The sequence below is a fragment of the Mobula birostris genome, chromosome 22, assembly GCF_030028105.1.
Source record: "Mobula birostris isolate sMobBir1 chromosome 22, sMobBir1.hap1, whole genome shotgun sequence".
Taxonomy (NCBI): Eukaryota; Metazoa; Chordata; class Chondrichthyes; order Myliobatiformes; family Myliobatidae; genus Mobula; species Mobula birostris.
Genome location: NC_092391.1, coordinates 52147080 through 52165748, shown reverse-complemented (window position 1 = coordinate 52165748; position 18669 = coordinate 52147080). Strand labels below are relative to the sequence as shown.

The 18669-nt window shown below is 44.4% G+C and overlaps 1 protein-coding gene across 1 annotated transcript in view; it reads left to right on the top strand.

Annotated features, from left to right (window-relative positions):
- Nucleotides 1-13773, top strand: part of kmt5aa (lysine methyltransferase 5Aa) — a 35417-nt gene extending 21644 nt beyond the window's left edge. The window contains exons 6-8 of the mRNA XM_072240751.1: nt 1274-1333; nt 8792-8982; nt 10287-13773. Of these exons, the coding sequence (XP_072096852.1) occupies nt 1274-1333; nt 8792-8982; nt 10287-10497 (462 nt within the window). The 3' untranslated portion in view covers nt 10498-13773. The remainder of the gene's footprint in view (nt 1-1273; nt 1334-8791; nt 8983-10286) is intronic.
- The last annotated feature ends 4896 nt before the right edge of the window (nt 13774-18669 follow it).

Below are 18669 nucleotides of genomic sequence, written 5' to 3'. Positions count from 1 at the left end.
TTCAGCCATGTTCACGTCTTTTCTGTAGGTTGGTGCACAGACAAATTGGGCCTCACCAATGTCTTATGCAAATTCAATATAATATCCCATCTCCTGTACTCAATAAGAATAAAAATACTACATTAATGGTCCTCTTACTTACAAACTACATATGAAATTATAACCTGCATCTCGCAGTTTATCACCACGCACTTAACATCCCATCTCCTGTACTCAATACATGATTTATGAAGGCCAATGTGCCAAAAGCTTTCTTTAATGTCAGGCAGCATCTATGGAAATGAATAAACAGTTGAAGTTTCAGACTGCAACCCTTTATCGGGACTGGAAAGGGGGAAGAGGCCAGAATAAGAAGGGTGGGGGGAGGGATGGGGTTACTCTAAAGGCTGATTTATACTTGTGCGTCAAATGTACGCCGTAGGTATGGCGTAGCCATGAACCCTATGCTGTAGCCTAACGTGCACCTCTCCCAAAATGTAACTACGTGTCGCGGCGACGCAGACCGAACAACTATGATTGGTCTGCTTGGTAACATCGCACTTCCTCCTACGCTGCAATCGCTTCCCATTGGGCAACTGAAGGGCAGGGAAGGAACTCTGGCTGCAATGCTTTCCATAAAACTTTACAGACCTCCGAAATTATGGAGGGCCCTGTGCTTGACGCCAGTTTGTAGCTGGCTGCTACAGTCTGTTGACTTCCACCTGAAGCTAAAACTCGAATGGTGACTGCCAGTCTCTGAGTATACTGTGCGTACACTGATGCGAAATAAATGGTTGGAGACGATGAACCAAATTGTCAAATCTACCTGCCGTCATCCGAGAATATTTGAAATGCTTTTCCTCGTCCATGTCTCTGTGGCCGGACAGGCACAGAAAATTCACCTTCCTTCAGTTTCAGTCGCCATTGTTTGAAGTTTGAGTTTCTTCGTGTTGAGTTTCAACATGAAGAAACTCAACACAGTGGCATAGAAACCCCTTCACCAACTAGCGTTTTGGCAGTGACGCAGACACACCAACTCACAAGTATAAATGCTCACGACAGCGTCGCCCACTTGGGTAGGCTGCGGTGTAACCTAGCACGCACAAGTATAAATGAGCCTTAAGGTGACGGTTGAGACCAGGTTGGGGGAGAAGGGATGGGTGGAAGAGGTAAAGTACTGAAGGGAAGAGGAGCATGCCCAGTGAGATTGAGTGTTTCTCTCACTGGTTGCTGGCCAGGAGGCCCATAATCCTCCAGCGACCTGTTGACTTATTCACTTCTATTCTGCCAACAGTCAGAAGAAAAGAAAGTAATTGATGAATTGATTCGGACTGGGAAGGAAGAAGGAATGAAGGTATTATGTTAATCTTGACGTGCTGGGCTGGGCTTCACATCTGGGTTCAGTTGTTTGAGCCAGTCAGGGCTGGGATCTCCACACTGGCGGTGGACAGGAATGGGAGCAATCTCATCCCCTGACACAGTTTATATTTTTTTTTATTGCGGAGTTGGAGACCAGATTGTTTTGGGTGGCAGGAGTTATTTGTCAAGGTTGTGTAATGTCGTTTCCAGTACAAAGGTGTAAAGAGCAAAATAATCGTTACTCCAGATCTGATGCAGCCCTAAAAAACACAAGTGTAAGGAATAACAAACTCTTTGACCCCCTACCATCAGGCAGGAGGTACCGTAGGACTGTTGGGATGGGAAATGGTGAGGTCTGTCTTCCACCCATTGGAGATATTTATCAGGAGTGTTGTGTACGTAACGGACAATCTCACCCTGCCCCTCAATACTGCCTGTTGTCAAGAAAGCACTTCTTGAAGAGATTGAGGTGAGCAAGGCATTCTCTCCCCCACTAAATTTTACAGAAGCATGGTTAAGAGTGTCCTGACCAGTTGTATCACCATCTGGTACAGGAATTGCAAGGCATCTGACCGCAAGACCCTACAAAAGGTTGCGAGGACTGCTGAGAGTACCTATTACACTTATCTGAGATTTATCCAGAGTGCTGCATATGCAGGGCCCTTAGCATTGTCAGTGATTTCCCCCCCCCCCCCCCCCATCCATCCAACAATTTCTTTAAGGCCACCCCCGCCCCACTATCAGACAGGAGGTATCATAGCATTAGGACAAGAACTGTTAGGATGGGAAACAGCTTCCCCCAGGCCGTGAGACTACTGAACTCACTGCCATCATCCGGGTCTGATCACTTATGAAACACCAGAGGCATCATACTGTTTACCTTTTGACTCGTACTGTGCGGTACTATGCAAAAGTCTTGGGCACATGTATATAGCTACAATGCCTAAGGCTGTTGCACGGTACTGTATTTGTCAACATGGAGCGGAGAGTGAGTTTGTAAATCTGGCAGGAGCAAAGTATGTTGGGAATGGTGAGGGTGGAGTGCCACAGGAGGGCTGTGGGACAGGTGGCAGAGGAGTGCTGGGGCAAGGGATGGTAAAGGTCCGGACACAACCAGCCCTGAGACACCGGGGAAGGTCATTTGATTACAAACAATTGGTTTATCAATCATTACAGAATGTGTGTCTCTCATGCTTCCTGCTCTCTTCCCCTTTTCTCAACCATGGTTCTTGGAGCGGCCATTGTCTTGGAGTGTGCCAGTCTTTAGATTGGCTTTGGCTCATCGAGCTTGGGCCTGAGTGAGGTAACTTGTCTTGTAAGTTGCTCTCTCTCTGTACCTTTGTTCATTCCTCAACTATTAGGACATAATCATTCAGTAAGAATGTCTCCAGGGGCAGTGTTCTGTACTCTGTCTGGAGATCTCCCAGACTTCCTACAGCCCAGACAAAATTGCAAAGGATGCATACAGCACTGAAGGTGTTATATTTGATTGCGCACAGTATATGGTACAAGGTAAATGATCTTGTAGCACAGTTACAGGTTGATATGTATGATATAGGCTTCACTGAATCATAGCTGAAAGATTACAGCTGGGAGATTAATGTCCAAGGATACACATTGTATTGAAAGGACAGGCAAGAGGGTAGAGGCAGCAACATTGCTCTGTTGGCTCAAAAAAAATAAAATTAAATCACTGGAAAGAGGTGACATAGGGTTGGAAGGCTGTGGAGTCATTGCAGATAGAGCGAAGAAACTGCAAGAGTAAAAGGGTAAGAGATGTATGCAGATTCCCAAATAGTTGCAAGGATGTGGCCTTACAAATTACAATGGGAGATAGAAAAATCATTTCAGAAGGGTAATATTACAATAGTCATGGGGGATTTCAATATGCAGGTAGATTGGGAAAATCAGGTTGGTGCTGGATTCCAGGAGGGGGAATTTCTAGAATGCCTATGAGATGGCTTTTTAGAGCAGCTCGTGATTGAGCCCAGTAGGGGATCCACTATTCTGAATTGGGTGTCGTGCAATGGACCAGAATTGATTGGAAAAGAATACTGGCAGAGATGATGGCAGAACAGCAATGTCTGGAATTTCTGGAAGCAATTCAGAAGGCACAGGATATATACATCCCAAAGAGGAAGAAGTATTCTAAAGGAAAGATGAGACAACCATGGCTGACGAGAAGTCAAAGCCAACATAAAAGCCAATTTAGTGGGAAGTTGGAGGATTGGAAAGCTTTTAAAAACCAGCAGAAGGCAATTAAAAAAAGTCATTCAGAAGGTTAAGATGGAATACAAAAGTAAGCTAGCCAATTATATTAGAGGATGCCAAAAGTTTCTTCAGATGCATAAAGTGTAAAAGAGGGGCAAGAATGGATATCGGTAACTGGAAAAAGATGCTGGAGTGGTAGAAGTGGGGAACAAGGGATTGGTGGATGAACTGAGCAAGTATTTTGCATCAGTTTTCACTGTAGAAGACACAAGCAGTATGGTGGAAGTTCCAGGTGTCATGAACTGTGTAGTGTTACGTACCCCGTAACTGGGTTGCCAAACCAGCAGAAATGGAACACTCTGAGATTACTAGGAACTAATAAAATTTTATTAAAGAAATAGGTAATACAGTACACTAACTGCAAGGATATAAATGTAACAGGTTAGCAATGATGGTATACACATATACACAGAAATAGGTTAATAGGAATCACCCAACCTCTATCACAGTCTGGGGGTAAAATGATCAGTCTTAAGGTGAAGCAGAGTTCAGTTTAGTCTAGTGCAGTTCGAAGCAATCGCTGTTGTTGTACCATTTGGGGGGGAGAGAGTGAGAGATGCAGTTGGTTTCAGGCAAACCTTTCGATGCCTTCTGATCCAGCTGTGGTCACCGACTGTGACCCCTCCATTCCGGATGCGATCGTTCTTCCATGGTGAACCTGGCACCCAGGCAAGGGCGAACACACACCGGGTTCCCACCAATTGTACCTTTACACCCTGTGAGCCTCTGACCAACTCCCGCGAACCGGTCCTCCAAACTCCCACCAACTTGTGGGGCACGCTGCTCTTTCCAGGGTCTCGTGGCATGTGTGTGTCGTGCCTTAGCAAACCCACTATTTTTATCCCCCTGATGGGGTATCACCTGTCCATCAAACTTCAAACAGTTCAGGTTCAAAGCAAACGGTCTGTGGCAGATGCCAACATCTGAATTGTGTCTCTTACTCGTTAATCTCTCTCTTCTCTCTTATTAGCATTTTGAATGTTTCTCCATTGTCTTTCGTTATCTCTCTCATTAGCATCATCCGTTCTGCAGCTCTGCTTGGCTTCACACATGAGAGTAGTTACCATTATTAAGGAGAAGGTGCTTGGGAAACTGAAAGATCTGAAGGTAAATACATCACCTGGACCAGACGGTGTACACCCCAGGATTCTGAAAGAGATGGCTGAAGAAATTGTGGAGACATTAGTAATAATCTTTCAAGAATCACTAGGTTCTGGAATGGTTCTGGAAGACTGGAAAACTGCAAATGTCACTCCACCCTTCAAGAAGGGAGAGAGGCAGAAGAAAGGAAATTATAGGCCAGTGTTTGGGAAGATGGAGTCAATTGTTAAGGATATGGTTTAGGGTACATGATAAAATGGGCCATAGCCAGCATGGTTTCCTCAAGGAAACATCTTTCCTGACAAATCAGTTGGAATTCTTTGAAGAAATAACAAGCAGGATAGACAAAGGAGAATCAGTTGATGTGTATTTGGATTTTCAGGAGGCCTTTGACAAGGTGCCACACATGAAGCTGCTTTAAAAAGCTACGAGCCCATGGTGTTACAGGAAAGATTCTAGCATGCCTTGAGGAAAATTAAAGTGGATAAATCCCCGGGACCTGACAGAGTGTTCTCTCGGACCTTGAAGGAGACTAGTGTTGAAATTGCGGGGGCCCTGGCAGAAATATTTTAAATGTCGCTGTCTACGGGTGAAGTGCCAGAGGATTGGAGAGTGGCTCATGTTGTTCCATTGTTTAAAAAAGGATCGAAAAGTAATCCGGGAAATTATAGGCCGGTGAGTTTAATGTCAGTAGTAGGTAAGTTATTGGAGGGAGTACTAAGAGACAGAATCTACAAGCATTTGGATAGACAGGGGCTTATTAGGGAGAGTCAACATGGCTTTGTGCGTGGTAGGTCATGTTTGACCAATCTGTTAGAGTTTTTCGAGGAGGTTACCAGGAAAGTGGATGAAGGGAAGGCAGTGGATGTTGTCTACATGGACTTCAGAAAGGCTTTTGACAAGGTCCCGCATGGGAGGTTAGTTAGGAAAATTCAGTCGCTAGGTATACATGGAGAGATGGTAAATTGGATTAGACATTGGCTCGATGGAAGAAGCCAGAGAGTGGTGGTAGAGAATTGCTTCTCTGAGTGGAGGCCTGTGACTAGTGGTGTGCCACAGGGATCAGTGCTGGGTCCATTGTTATTTGTCATCTATATCAATGACCTGGATGATAATGTGGTAAATTGGATCAACAAGTTTGCTGATGATACAAAGATTGGAGGTGTAGTAGACAGTGAGGAAGGTTTTCAGAGCCTGCAGAGGGACTTGGACCAGTTGGAAAAATGGGCTGAAAAATGGCAGATGGAGTTTAATACTGACAAGTGTGAGGTATTGCATGTTGGAAGGACAAACCAATGTAGAACATACAGGGTTAATGGTAAGGCACTGAGGAGTGCAATGGAACAGAGGAATCTGGGAATACAGATACAAAATTCCCTAAAAGTGTCGTCACAGGTAGATAGGGTCGTAAAGAGAGCTTTTGGTATTTTGGCCTTTATTAATCGAAGTATTGAGCATAAGAGCTGGAATGTTATGAGGAGGTTGTATAAGGCATTGGTGAGGCCGAATCTGGAGTATTGTGTTCAGTTTTGGTCACCAAATTACAGGAAGGATATAAATAAGGTTGAAAGAGTGCAGAGAAGGTTTACAAGGATGTTGCCGGGACTTGAGAAACTCACTTACAGAGAAAGGTTGAATAGGTTAGGACTTTATTCCCTGGAGCGTAGAAGAATGAGGGGAGATTTGATAGAGGTATATAAAATTATGATGGGTATGGATAGAGTGAATGCAAGCAGGCTTTTTCCACTGAGGCAAGGGGAGGAAAAAAAACCAGAGAACATGGGTTAAGGGTGAGGGGGGAAAAGTTTAAAGGGAACATTAGTGGGGGCTTCTTCACACAGAGTGGTGGGAGTATGGAATGAGCTGCCAGACGAGGTGGTAAATGCGAATTCTTTTTTAACATTTAAGAATAAATTGGACAGATACATGGATGGGAGGTGTATGGAGGGATATGGTCCGTGTGCAGGTCAGTGGGACTAGGCAGAAAATGGTTCGGCACAGCCAAGAAGGGCCAGAGGGCCTGTTCCTGTGCTGTAGTTTCTATGGTTTCTATGGATAAAGCAGTGGCTGGTTGGCAGGAGGCAAAGAGTGAGAATAAAGGGAGCCTTTTCTGCTTAGCTGCCAGTGAACAGTGATGTTCCACAGGGGTCTGTGTTGGGATTGATTCTTTTTACGTTACATGTTAATGATTTGGATGATGGAATTGATAGCTTTGAGTCAAGGTTTGCAGACGATGTGAAGATAGATGGAGGGGCAGGGAGTTCTGAGGAAGTAGAGAAGCTACAGAAGGACTTGGATTAGGAGAATGGGCAAAGAAGTGGCAAATAGAATATAGTGTCTAGCAATGTAGGTTCATACATTTTAGTAGAAGAAATTAAAGGGTAGACTATTTTCTAAATGGGGGGGGGGGGAAACAAAATCTGAGGCACTGAACGACTTGGGAGTCCTTGTGCTGAATTCCCTGAAGGTTAATTTGCTGGTTGAGTCTGTGGTGAGGAAGACAAATGCAATGTTAGTATTCATTTCAAGAGGACTCGACTATAAAAGCAAGGATGTAATTTTGATGTTAATGTAATTGCCTCACTTAGAGTATTGTGAGCAGTTTTGTGCCCCTGATCTTAGAAGGGATGTGCTGAAACTGGAGAGGGTTCAAAGGACATTCATGAAAATGAATCCAGGATTAAACAGATTCTCACGTGAAGAGTCAAGCAACACACACAAAAAACGCTGGTGAACGCAGCAGGCCAGGCAGCATCTCTAGGAAGAGGTACCGTCGACGTTTCAGGCCGAGACCCTTCGTCAGGACTAACTGAAAAAAGAGATAGTAAGAGATTTGAGAGGGGGAGGGGGAGCTTTGAAATGATAGGAGAAGACAGGAGGGGAGGGGTGGATCTAAGAGCTGGAAAGTTGATTGGAAAAAGGGATACCAGGCTGGAGAAGGGGGAGGATCATGGGATGGGAAGCCTGGGGGGTGGGGGAGAGAGAGAGAGAAGGGGGGAGGGGAGGCTGGAGGGTGGAGAGCAGGCAAGGAGTTATAGTGAGGGGGACAGAGGGAGAGAAAAAAAAGGGAATAAAGGGGAAAAAATTAAAATATATTTTTAAAAATTAAATAAATAAGGGATGGGGTGTGAAGGGGAGGAGGGGCATTAATGGAAGTTAGAGAAGTCAATATTCATGCCATCAGGTTGGAGGCTACCCAGATGGAATATAAGGTGTTGTTCCTCCAACCTGACTGTGGCTTCATATGAGGAGTGTTTGGCTGTGGGCCTGTATTCACTGGAATTCAGAAGAATAAGGAGTGACATTGAAATCCATTGAATGGTTTAAGGCCTTGATAGAGTGGATGTGGAGAAGATGTTTCCTATGGTGAGTGTCTAAGACCAGAGGGGACAGCCTCAGAATGGTGGGGGGGGGGGGGGGGGGGGTCCATTTATAAAGGAGATGAGTAGGAACTTCTTTAGCCAGAGAGTTGTGAATTTGTTGCCTCAGGCAACTGCCTTAAATATACACAAGAACTGGGCTTCAAGAGATTGATAGATTCTTGATTGGTCGGGGCATGAAGGGATACGGGGAGAAGGCAGGATATTGGGGCTAAGAGGGAAATGGTTCAGCTGTGATGAAATGAAGGAGCAGATTTGATGGGCCAAATGGCCTAATTCTGCTCCTATATTTTATCTTTCCCTGCCCCCTTCCCACCCTCAGTCCACAATGTCAGAATCGGATTAATCATCACTTGCATATGTCATGAATTTTTTTGTATGTCAGCTGTACAGTGCAATATGTAAAAGTACCACAGTCCTGCATAAAAATCTTAGGCACCCTAGTTCTCTCTGTCTCGTTACTTTGTGTTATGTATGTGGGTTATACGTACTGGTCTGGAGGAACATGGTTTTGTTTGGTAGTTTACATGTGTATGGTTGAATGTCAATGAATTTAAGTTGAACTTGAAGAGTTATAATGAATACAAATGCATAACATTAACTGATGTATTAGTACGTGTGATGCTTTCTGTGAAGCTTGCCTATGATCACCCAATACTTCTAGTCAACAGTGATTTACCTAACTAGACCTGTTCTTTCAGGTTAGTATAATTGACGGGAAGGGTCGCGGTGTGATGGCCACAAAGCCTTTCCGGCGCGGCGAGTTTGTGGTGGAATACCACGGGGACCTCATCGAATTTGCCGATGCCAAGAGCCGCGAGGCTGAGTACGCACAGGACCCCTCCACTGGCTGCTACATGTATTATTTCCAGTACCTCAGTAAAACTTACTGGTAAGCCCCTCCCTCCAGCTGGCCGGCCCTCCCAGTGAACCTGCCCCTCGTGGCTCCGTGTTTGTGTACGACGTGCTGTCACTGTAGCCGCTGACAGTCTAAAACTCCACGATGCAATGTGACGGTTTTGCACATCAGTGTCATACTGATAATTGACATACCCCTCTGTGTAGAAGAAGTGTTCTTCAAGTCTGATACTCGGAGTGAAGGGGGATGAGGGGTGAATTGATAGAGGTGTACAAGACAAGAGGCATAGATCAAGTGGACAGCCAGAGACTTTTTCCCAGGATGGAAATGGCTTATTCAAGGAGGGGGGTTAACCTTAAGGAGTTTGATGAAAGTATCAGGAGGTCGTCAGAGGTGGGTGTGTGGGACGCCCTGCCAGGGGTGGTGGTAGATGCAGATACATTAAGGGCACTTAAGAAACTTGTAGGCACGTGGATGATAGAAAAGTTGAGGGTCATGTGGGAGGAAATGTTTGGATTGATCTTGGAGTAGATTAGAAGTGTGGGCACGTGGTGGGCGGAAGGGTCTGTAATGTTTTCTCTGATGACGATCGTCGATGAGGTGTTGACTCTGAAGCTCCCTGGTGCAGAGGATTTCAGCATCAGTGGGTTTTTTTTTTCCCCAAAAAACATCTGTGGACACAGCAGGTCAAATGGAATCTGTGGAAAGAGAGAGTTAACAGTTCCAGTCTGATCCTTCCTCAGAACCTGAGAATGGTGTGCCTAATTTCATCCACAGTCAGAGGCTCGAGTCTCTGCCCTGCGCTGGGAGAGCTGCCCCTGTGCCAAATGACAGGCCTCTCGCCAGAGAGCACAGCCTCCGAACAGGAGGACATACGTTTAGAACAGATGAGGAGGCCAAGTCATTGGGTATATTGAGGTTGATAGGTACTTCTTAAGGGTATCAAAGTTTACGGAGAGCAGGCAGGAGAATGGGATTGAGAGCAACAATATATCAGCCATGATGGAATGGTGAAGCAGACTCCGAGCCAAATGGCCAAATTCTGCTCCTATGTCTTGTGGATTGGGTTCTTAACCTCTTTTTATGCCATGGACCCCTACCATTAACTGAGGGGTCCATGAATCCCACGTTGGGAACCCGTCACAGCCATTTTGCATGTCGGCTGTCTAGTTGAGGATAATATAATCTCCTGGAGTTACCTGTCTGTCGTCAGGGAGTCAACCATTTACCACTCAGTGACTTCTCCCATAAAACTAGTACTGAATCCAACTGAAATGTCTGCTTCATCCATTTAGAAACTGTCCCTCTAATTCTCGTGTTTCGTAATTGGTTTTCAGTGTGGATGCGACAAAGGAAACAACACGCCTGGGCCGTCTGATCAATCACAGTAAGAATGGGAACTGCCAGACCAAGTTACACGATGTGGACGGGAAGCCCCACCTTATACTAGTTGCCTCTCGGGACATCAAAGACGGCGAGGAGTTGCTTTATGATTACGGAGACAGGAGCAAGGCATCAATTGCAGCACACCCCTGGCTGAAGCAGTGAGGCAGGCGGGATTTACTTTTAGGATTTCAAGCTGTCTGAACCTTCTATCGGGCATTGAAGCATCGTTTCATTGAGTACCATGGAGCTGGTCTTGCATCTTAGGAACACTTAGATCTTAATGCTTTATAAACCTTGCACACAGGTGTGCTTTAGTGTCTTGCTGCCATAAAGCAGATTTGGTATTTTATATAAACTATTTCCTTTGTACAGTAGCAGCTGAGGCCGGCTTTCGTGCTCTGCATAAGAAACTGTGATATTGAATGGTCTCACTTCTAAAGTAATGAACCAATTTTAGAAGGCCTCAGTGTGTGCCGGGTGCTGAATTCAATGTCCCTTCTGTCTAGGAGATGCAGTTGGACGTTTCCAATGAGCGCTTGATTACTTTCACTGAAATGCATTTTTAAAGCTGGTCTCTGCGTTACGTGCCTGATCCCCGGCTGTAAATGGATATTTAAAGTTTGTGTACAGAAGCTTCATGTTGAAGAATATTTAAATAAACTCTGTGACCTAGTCATAGCGAAGCCAGTTGTGTTGCAGGAGACTCCAACGAGAAGAGTTCTGTTCACAGTTAAATTTGTTATCAGAGTACATAACACATCACCTCACACATCCCCTGAGATTCTTTTTCCTGTGGGCATACTCAGCAAATCTATAGAATAGTAACTGTAAACAGGATCAATGAAAGCAAGAGCATCGAAGATGGTGAACTGTTGAAATGCAGCTATAAATAAAATAGCAACAAATAACAAGAGCATGAAGTAACAAGATGGAGGCACTGGTGAGCAGTTTTAGGGCCCTTATCTAAGAAAGGATGTGCTGACATTGGAGAGGATCCAGAGGAGCTTCATGTAAATGATTTTGGGAATGACGGGGCACGTGAGCATCAAATGATGGTTCTGGGCCCGCACTTGCTGAAATTTAGAAGAGTGAAGGGGGACTACATTGAAACCTATTGAATGTTGAAATGCCTAGATAGAGTGGATGTGAAGGAAGATTTTTTTTTCTATGGGGAGGGTGGGGAAAGAGTCTAAGACCAGAGGGCAAAATAGAGGGATGCTGATTTAGAACTGAAATGAGGAGGAATTTCTTCAGCCATAGTGGTGAATCTGTGGAATTCATTGCCACAGGTGGCTGTGGAGGTCAGGTCATTGGGTGCATTTAAAGAAGAGGTTGAGAGGTTCTTGATTGGTCAGGGCATGAAAGGATATGGGGAGAAGGCAGGAGATTGGGGCTGAGGGGGAAATGGATCAGCCATGATGAAATGGCAGAACAGACTTGGGCTGAATGGCCTAATTCTGTTCCTATCTCTTATGGTCTTACCCCATGGGTAGGAAGCCGGATGTGTCACTGCAACATTTCTGACTGTCTTCCCTCCTCTATTCAAGGGTTTTGGAAAGATTCCTCAGTGATGGTTCCTTAATAATGGCTCCTTACACTACTTATTGGTGTGGCGCATGGCCAAGTGGTTAGGGCGTTGGCTCACGATCTGAAGGTCATGGGTTGGAGTCTCAGCCAGGGCAGTGTGTTGTGTCTTTGAGTAAGGCACTTAACCACACAATGCTCCAGTCCACCCAGCTGAGAATGAGTACCGGCAAATGCTGGGGTTAACCTCGCGATAGACTGGCGTCCTATCCGGGGGGGCAGTCTTGTACCCTCAGTTGCTTCACGCCACAGAAACTGGACCACAAGGCTTGGGACAGACTTCAACTTTTTAACACAATTTATTACCTCAAATAGCCTCTGACAATTAGGGTTGTGTACTGGCAACCAACAGAGGCCTCAAACTCAGTGGTACCCTTCTGTACTACCCCAGGGAGAGGGTCCTGCTCTCAGTGCAATCCCTCTGTACCCCTGCACCTCACACACGCAAAACCCCCAACTCCTCCTGTACAGTAAATCTGAGTCAGCCACATCTTATACCCAGGCCATTTTTTTTTTTAAACTTCTGACACCCTTTGGTTGGGGGGGGGGGGGAACCAAAGGCCACAGTTAACTGTTGTACGTGGGGAAACTTAATGAGCCTTTCACAGGCACTGGGTTCCACAGTAGCCAGCAACCTGGGGTTCAATTCCCGCTGCAGTCTGTAATGAGTTTGTACATTCTCTCCGTGACTGTGTGGATTTCCTCCCACAGTCCAAAACTGTACGGGTTGGTACTGGAGGTTAATTTGTCCCAGGGGTGTAACTGGGCAGTGGGGGCTTGTTGGAGGTACAGGAACCTGAAGGAACACACTCAGTGTTTTACGGTCTTAGTGAAGGTTGACAGGTTCATGGTTAGTTATTGCATCAAAGGTTATGTGAAGGAGGAGGGAGAATTTTGGAGGGATGATCATGCATGATGGAATGACAAAGCAGACCGAGTGGCTTAATTCTGCTCTGTCTTGTGGTCAAATGAGCAACTGTTGATTCAGATTTAGTTGTGTGCACCTCAAAACATACAGTGAAGTGTGCTGTTTGCCTTAACTAACACTCCTGAGGACTGTTGGGGGTAAGCCCACAAGTGTTGCCACACATTCCATTACCAACATAGCGTGCCCAGAGTGTTCAGCAGAACAACTCGAGCCCCTTTTCCACCCTCTCCCTCGCTCACACAGACCTGCCTCCAACCCCTGGCAGGCTGCCTACAGGCCTCCAGTCTTTGACTCTGGCCCCTCAAACCAGCAGACGGTGGAACTTGGCAACCTCCAGTGTCGCAGACTTTGCCTCCAGACTTGCTGACCGGTCTTCAGGCTTCCTGCCCCTGGAATCTCTGAGCTCTGCACTTGGACGTCTGGCTTTGCCCTTCAGGCTTTGGAATAGACCAATTTGAAGAATGGTTCCAGAGCAGCAAGTCGAGCTGGCCTGTGGGAGCAACAGATTCAGTGCTGGCCTCCTGTACCCAATACCAACCCCCTTTTCTGTGTGGAGTTTGCATGTTCTCCCTGGGATCTTCAAATGCTCCAATTCCCTCCCACATCCCAAAAACGTACGCTGGTATTTAAATGGCAGATTCTGTGTAGGTGAATGGTAAGTGGGTATGCAGGTGAGAATGGGGGAGATGGTGCTTGTGACTGTGATCAGAGAGACATTGAAGCTAATGATATAAAAGTATTTATTCATCATAGCAAGCAGGCATCATTCTGGAGACTGTCAGGAGAGGCTCACAAACCCAAGGTGTAGCACATCTTTTACACCCTTAAGATAAAGTTAACAACAGCAGGTGATTCAATACAATTTCAATGGTTACAGTGACATTGTAAATTGCAAGCTGTAAATTGAATTAAACAATGAAAAATGAAAGCTAATTGCAAGTGTACTGAACTTGTTTACATTTACATTGAGAAGTGAAGACTGCCTCTTTTTTTGAATTAATATCCACATAACTCCAGATTGCTTCCTGTCAGAGCTGTGCTAGGAGCTGGTGTAGACACTGGAAGAGGAAGTAGAAATGTAAAGAGGATCTGGCAGAGCTGATTCACTGTCTCCAAAGGGAATGAACAAATGCCAACACAAGCACAGCAGCAGATCTGATGTGGTGTTTAACATGGCCGTGACGAACGCAGGACTGAAAGTGTTGTACAATGTTTAAAAATATTTAAAAAGTATTCATCTCCCCCTCCCCCTTGGGCATTTTCATGTTTTATTGTTTTATAACATCGAATCACAGTGGATTTAATTTGACTTTTTTGACACTGATCATCAAAAAAAGATTTTTGAATACAAATATGAAACACAATATAATTGATTGCACAGTATTCACCCCCCCCCCCCCGGCCGCTTTCAAATCAATATTGAGTAGATGCAATTACAGCCTTGAGACTGTGCGCAGTTAAAGATTGGTGGGTATGACTTGGGAATCACTGAGTTGTGACAGAAAGAAGAGTATTGTTGGGATCTTAACATCCAAGGATACACCTTGTGTTGAAATGACAGGCAGGAGTGGCTTTGTTGGTAAACATGAAATCAAATCCTTCAAAAGAGGTGACATGGAATCAGAAGGTATGGAACCGTGTGGCAGAGTTAAGGAACTGCAAGGGTAAGAAGACTCTGGGAGCTGTATACAGGCCTCTGAATACAAATTACAACAGGAAACAGAAAATGCATGTTAAAGGGGCAAAGTTATGACAGTCATGGGGCATTCCAATATGCAGATATATTGGGGAAAATCAGGTTAGTGCTGATATGGTTTCCAAGAGAGAGAATTTGTAGAATACCTAGAAGATGGCTTTTTAGAGCAGCTTGTGGTTGAGCTCACTAGGCAGTCAGCTATTCTGGATTGGGTGTTGTGATATGAACTAGATTTGATTAGGGAGTTTAAGGTAAAGGAACCCTCAGGAGCCATGTGATCAAATTCAGCCTGCAATTTAAGGAGGAGAGGGCATTTCCTGAGTGGTGGAGATCCCTGATGATAAATGCTGCTTTCCTGCAATGGCACTCCATGGAGATGTGCTCAGTAGTGGGTTAGGACTGATCTGCTGTGGTGTTCCACTGTACTCAGTACTGTGTATCAGCATAGACTTCTGTCAGAGGAAGTGAGTGAGAGGTGACTGGAATTGTTTTGTTATTGTCACACATACAGAGATACAGTGAAAAGCATTCTGCGTGCCATCTGAATCAGGTTTAATATCACAGGCATATGTTGTGAGATTTGTTATGTGGTAGTAGTATATTATGAAATATAATAATATATAAATTACAATAAGACATTTAAAAACAAATAGTGCAAAAAGAAGAAAAAATATTGAGGTAGTGTTCATGGGTTCACTGTCCATTCAGAAATCTGGCAGAGTGGAAGAAGCTGTTCCTGAATCGTTGAGTGTGCATCTTCAGGCTCCTGTACTGCCTCCTTGACGGTAGCGATGAGAAGAGGCCATGTCCTGGGTGATAGGGGTTCTTCATGATGGATGCCATCTTTTTGAGGCATCGCCATTTGAAGATCTCCTTGATGCAGGGGAGGTTAGTGTCAATGAATAAGCTGGCAGAATTTGCAACTTCCTGCAGCTTTTACTGAGCCTGTGGTACGTACTTGTATTGAGGTAGAAAAAAGAAAACAATGCAGAGTCCTGTGTTGCATTTACAGTTAGAGTGCAGGGCAAGTAGATGGTGACGATGGCCATCGCGTTGAGGGGGAGGAGATGGACCAAATGACACTGAGAATACAGGCAAGGTTGAGAAAGCGTTAAATGCAATTTGTTCTAGAATATTCCTTGTACTCTGCTAGCACCCTGTCCTTGGAGAATATAGACTTGTAGAGCTCTATAGCACATAAACTGTCTCTTCAGCCCAACTCATCATGTCAATCAAGGTTCAAAGTAAATTTATTATCAAACTCCATATGTCACCATCTACAACCCTGAGATTAATTGTGGGCATACTCAATAAACCTATAGAAAAGTAAAAACTATAACAGAATCAATGAGAGACCACACCTTGGGCAATCAACTTGTGTTCAAAAGATGACGAACTGTGCAAATACAAAAAGTAATAATAATAAAACTTATAACAGAATTTACTTCAAGGCTTTAAAAAAAGTTGCTAAACAGAGCTCAACAGTGAAAGTATAACAAAGGCAATAAACACTTTTGCTACACCCATATTAATGTATTCTTTCAGCATAATATCTTGGTCTGATACTGATCTGGAAAATTTACAAAGAATAAGAACTGAAGTGACAAATTTCAGAAAACATTATGTATATTTGAATGTGCTTAGATTAACACTACCTAGGATAGAAAGGGGAAGAAGAATATCAGACTAAAAATCTACATAACAGTCTAATAAAACTTCTAAGGATATGCTTTCATCATCGGAAACTGGAATCAGCTCTCCATGCAATTCTGATAAGAAGTACACCACTAAGCTTGAATGAGACAACAATCCAGAAAAGTGAAGAAATTATCACCATAGAACAAAAAGTTAACCAGTGGAAGAGCATAACTCTCCATGGAAGACTTCTAGTAAACTAGATGCTGATAAGGAAGCATCAAATGCCTGGCTCAGAGTTGGAGACACTTCCCAGAACAGAAGGGTTCCTTGTGGCAATACGGGATCAGGTGAATAACATCAAAATATTATCAAAAGTACATAATTAAAGAACAACAAATTCAAGATGATAAAAGCAGAAAATGCCAAGAGAAACCAGAAACAATCCAACACATTACTGGATCCTGCAGCAGTTTAACTCAATCTGATTACTTACACAGACACAATCAAGTGGCAAACAACACTCACCAAAATCTTGCTTTAAAATACAAACTCATAAATGAAATCACACCTTACTATAAATACAAGCCTGATCCAGTTTTAGAGTCAGAATACCACAAATTATATTATGACCAATCAGTTGTGACAGATAGGACAATCCATAATAACCATCTGGATATAATATTACAGGATAAGCAAGCAAGGACAACTTATTTAATAGATATAGCTATTCCAAACACACACAACTTACAGAAATCGGTAAGTGAAAAATACCAGAAATATGCTAAATTAAATGAGGACTTGACCTCCACAGCCATGTGGCAATGAATTCCACAGATTCTCCACTCTCTGGCTAAGGAAATTCCTCTCATCTCTGTTATAAATCTCATTTTCTGAGGCTGTGCCCTCTGGTTCTAGACTCCCCCACCATAGAAAACATCCACTCTATCAAGGCCTTTCTACATTCGATAGGTTTTAATGAGAGCCTCCCCCATTATTCTTTTGATTCTAGTGAGTACAGGCCCAGAGCCATAAATCGGTCCTCTTGTTCCTGGAATCACTTTCTTGAACCTCCTTTGAAACCTCTCCCATGTCAGCACCTTCCTTCTTAGAAAGGAGCATAAAACTGCTCACAATACTCCAAGTGAGGCCTTATGAGTGCCTTATAAGACCTCAGCATTACATACTTGCTTTTATATTCTGGTCCTCTAGAAATGAATGCTAACATTGCCTTTGCCTTCCTCACCACCGACTCAACCTGCAAATTAATCTTTAGGGAATCCTGCACAAGGACTCCCAAGTCCTTTTGCACCTCTGATATTTGAATTTTCTCTCCATTTAGAAAATTGTCCACACTTTTATTTCTTCTACCAAAGTGCATGCTTTTTGTAATACATAGTAGCCCTGGAAAAAGTCTCTGTATAAAGGACTATTAATATCTTCGTCAGTGACATCTACCGCTGTGAATGTGGATGGATGTGAATGGTTTCTATGCTGGGGAGGTTGATGCAGAAAGTATAAACAGTCTTATGTCCTGACCAGTTGTGGTACCTCCTCAGACCTTATCCATCTTAATCGACATCCCATCTTCATCCATGTCCCTCTCCATCCACGTCCATCTTCATCCACGTCCCATCTTCATCCACATCCACCCCCATCCACATCAATCTCCATCCACATCCATCTCCATCCACATCCCATCTTCATCCATGTCCCATCTTCATCCTCATCCATCTCCATCCACATCCCAACTTCATCCATGTCCACCTCCATCTACATCCCATTTCCATCCACATCCCATCTTCATCCACATCCCATCTTCATCCATGTCCATCTCCATCCACATCCCATCTTCCTCCACGTCCCATCTTCATCCACATCCTATCTTCATCCATGTCCATCTCCATCCACATCCCATCTTCATCCATGTTCATCTCCATCCACATCCTGTCTCCATCCACATCCCATCTTCATCCACATCCCATCTTCATCCATGTCCCATCTTCATCCTCATCCATCTCCATCCACATCCCAAATTCATCCATGTCCATCTCCATCCACATCCCATCTCCATCCACATCCCATCTTCATCTACATCCCATCTTCATCCATGTCCATCTCCATCCACATCCCATCTTCCTCCACATCCCATCTTCCTCCACACCCCATCTTCATCCACATCCCATCTTCATCCATGTCCATCTCCATCCACATCCCATCTTCATCCATGTTCATCTCCATCCACATCCTGTCTCCATCCACATCCCGCCTCCATCCACATCCCGCCTCCATCCACATCCCGCCTCCATCCACATCCCATCTTCATCCATATTCCATCTTTATCCACATCCCATCTTTATCCATGTCCCATCTTCATCCTCATCCATCTCCATCCACATCCCAAATTCATCCATGTCCATCTCCATCCACATTCCATCTCCATCCACATCCCATCTTCATCTACATCCCATCTTCATCCATGTCCATCTCC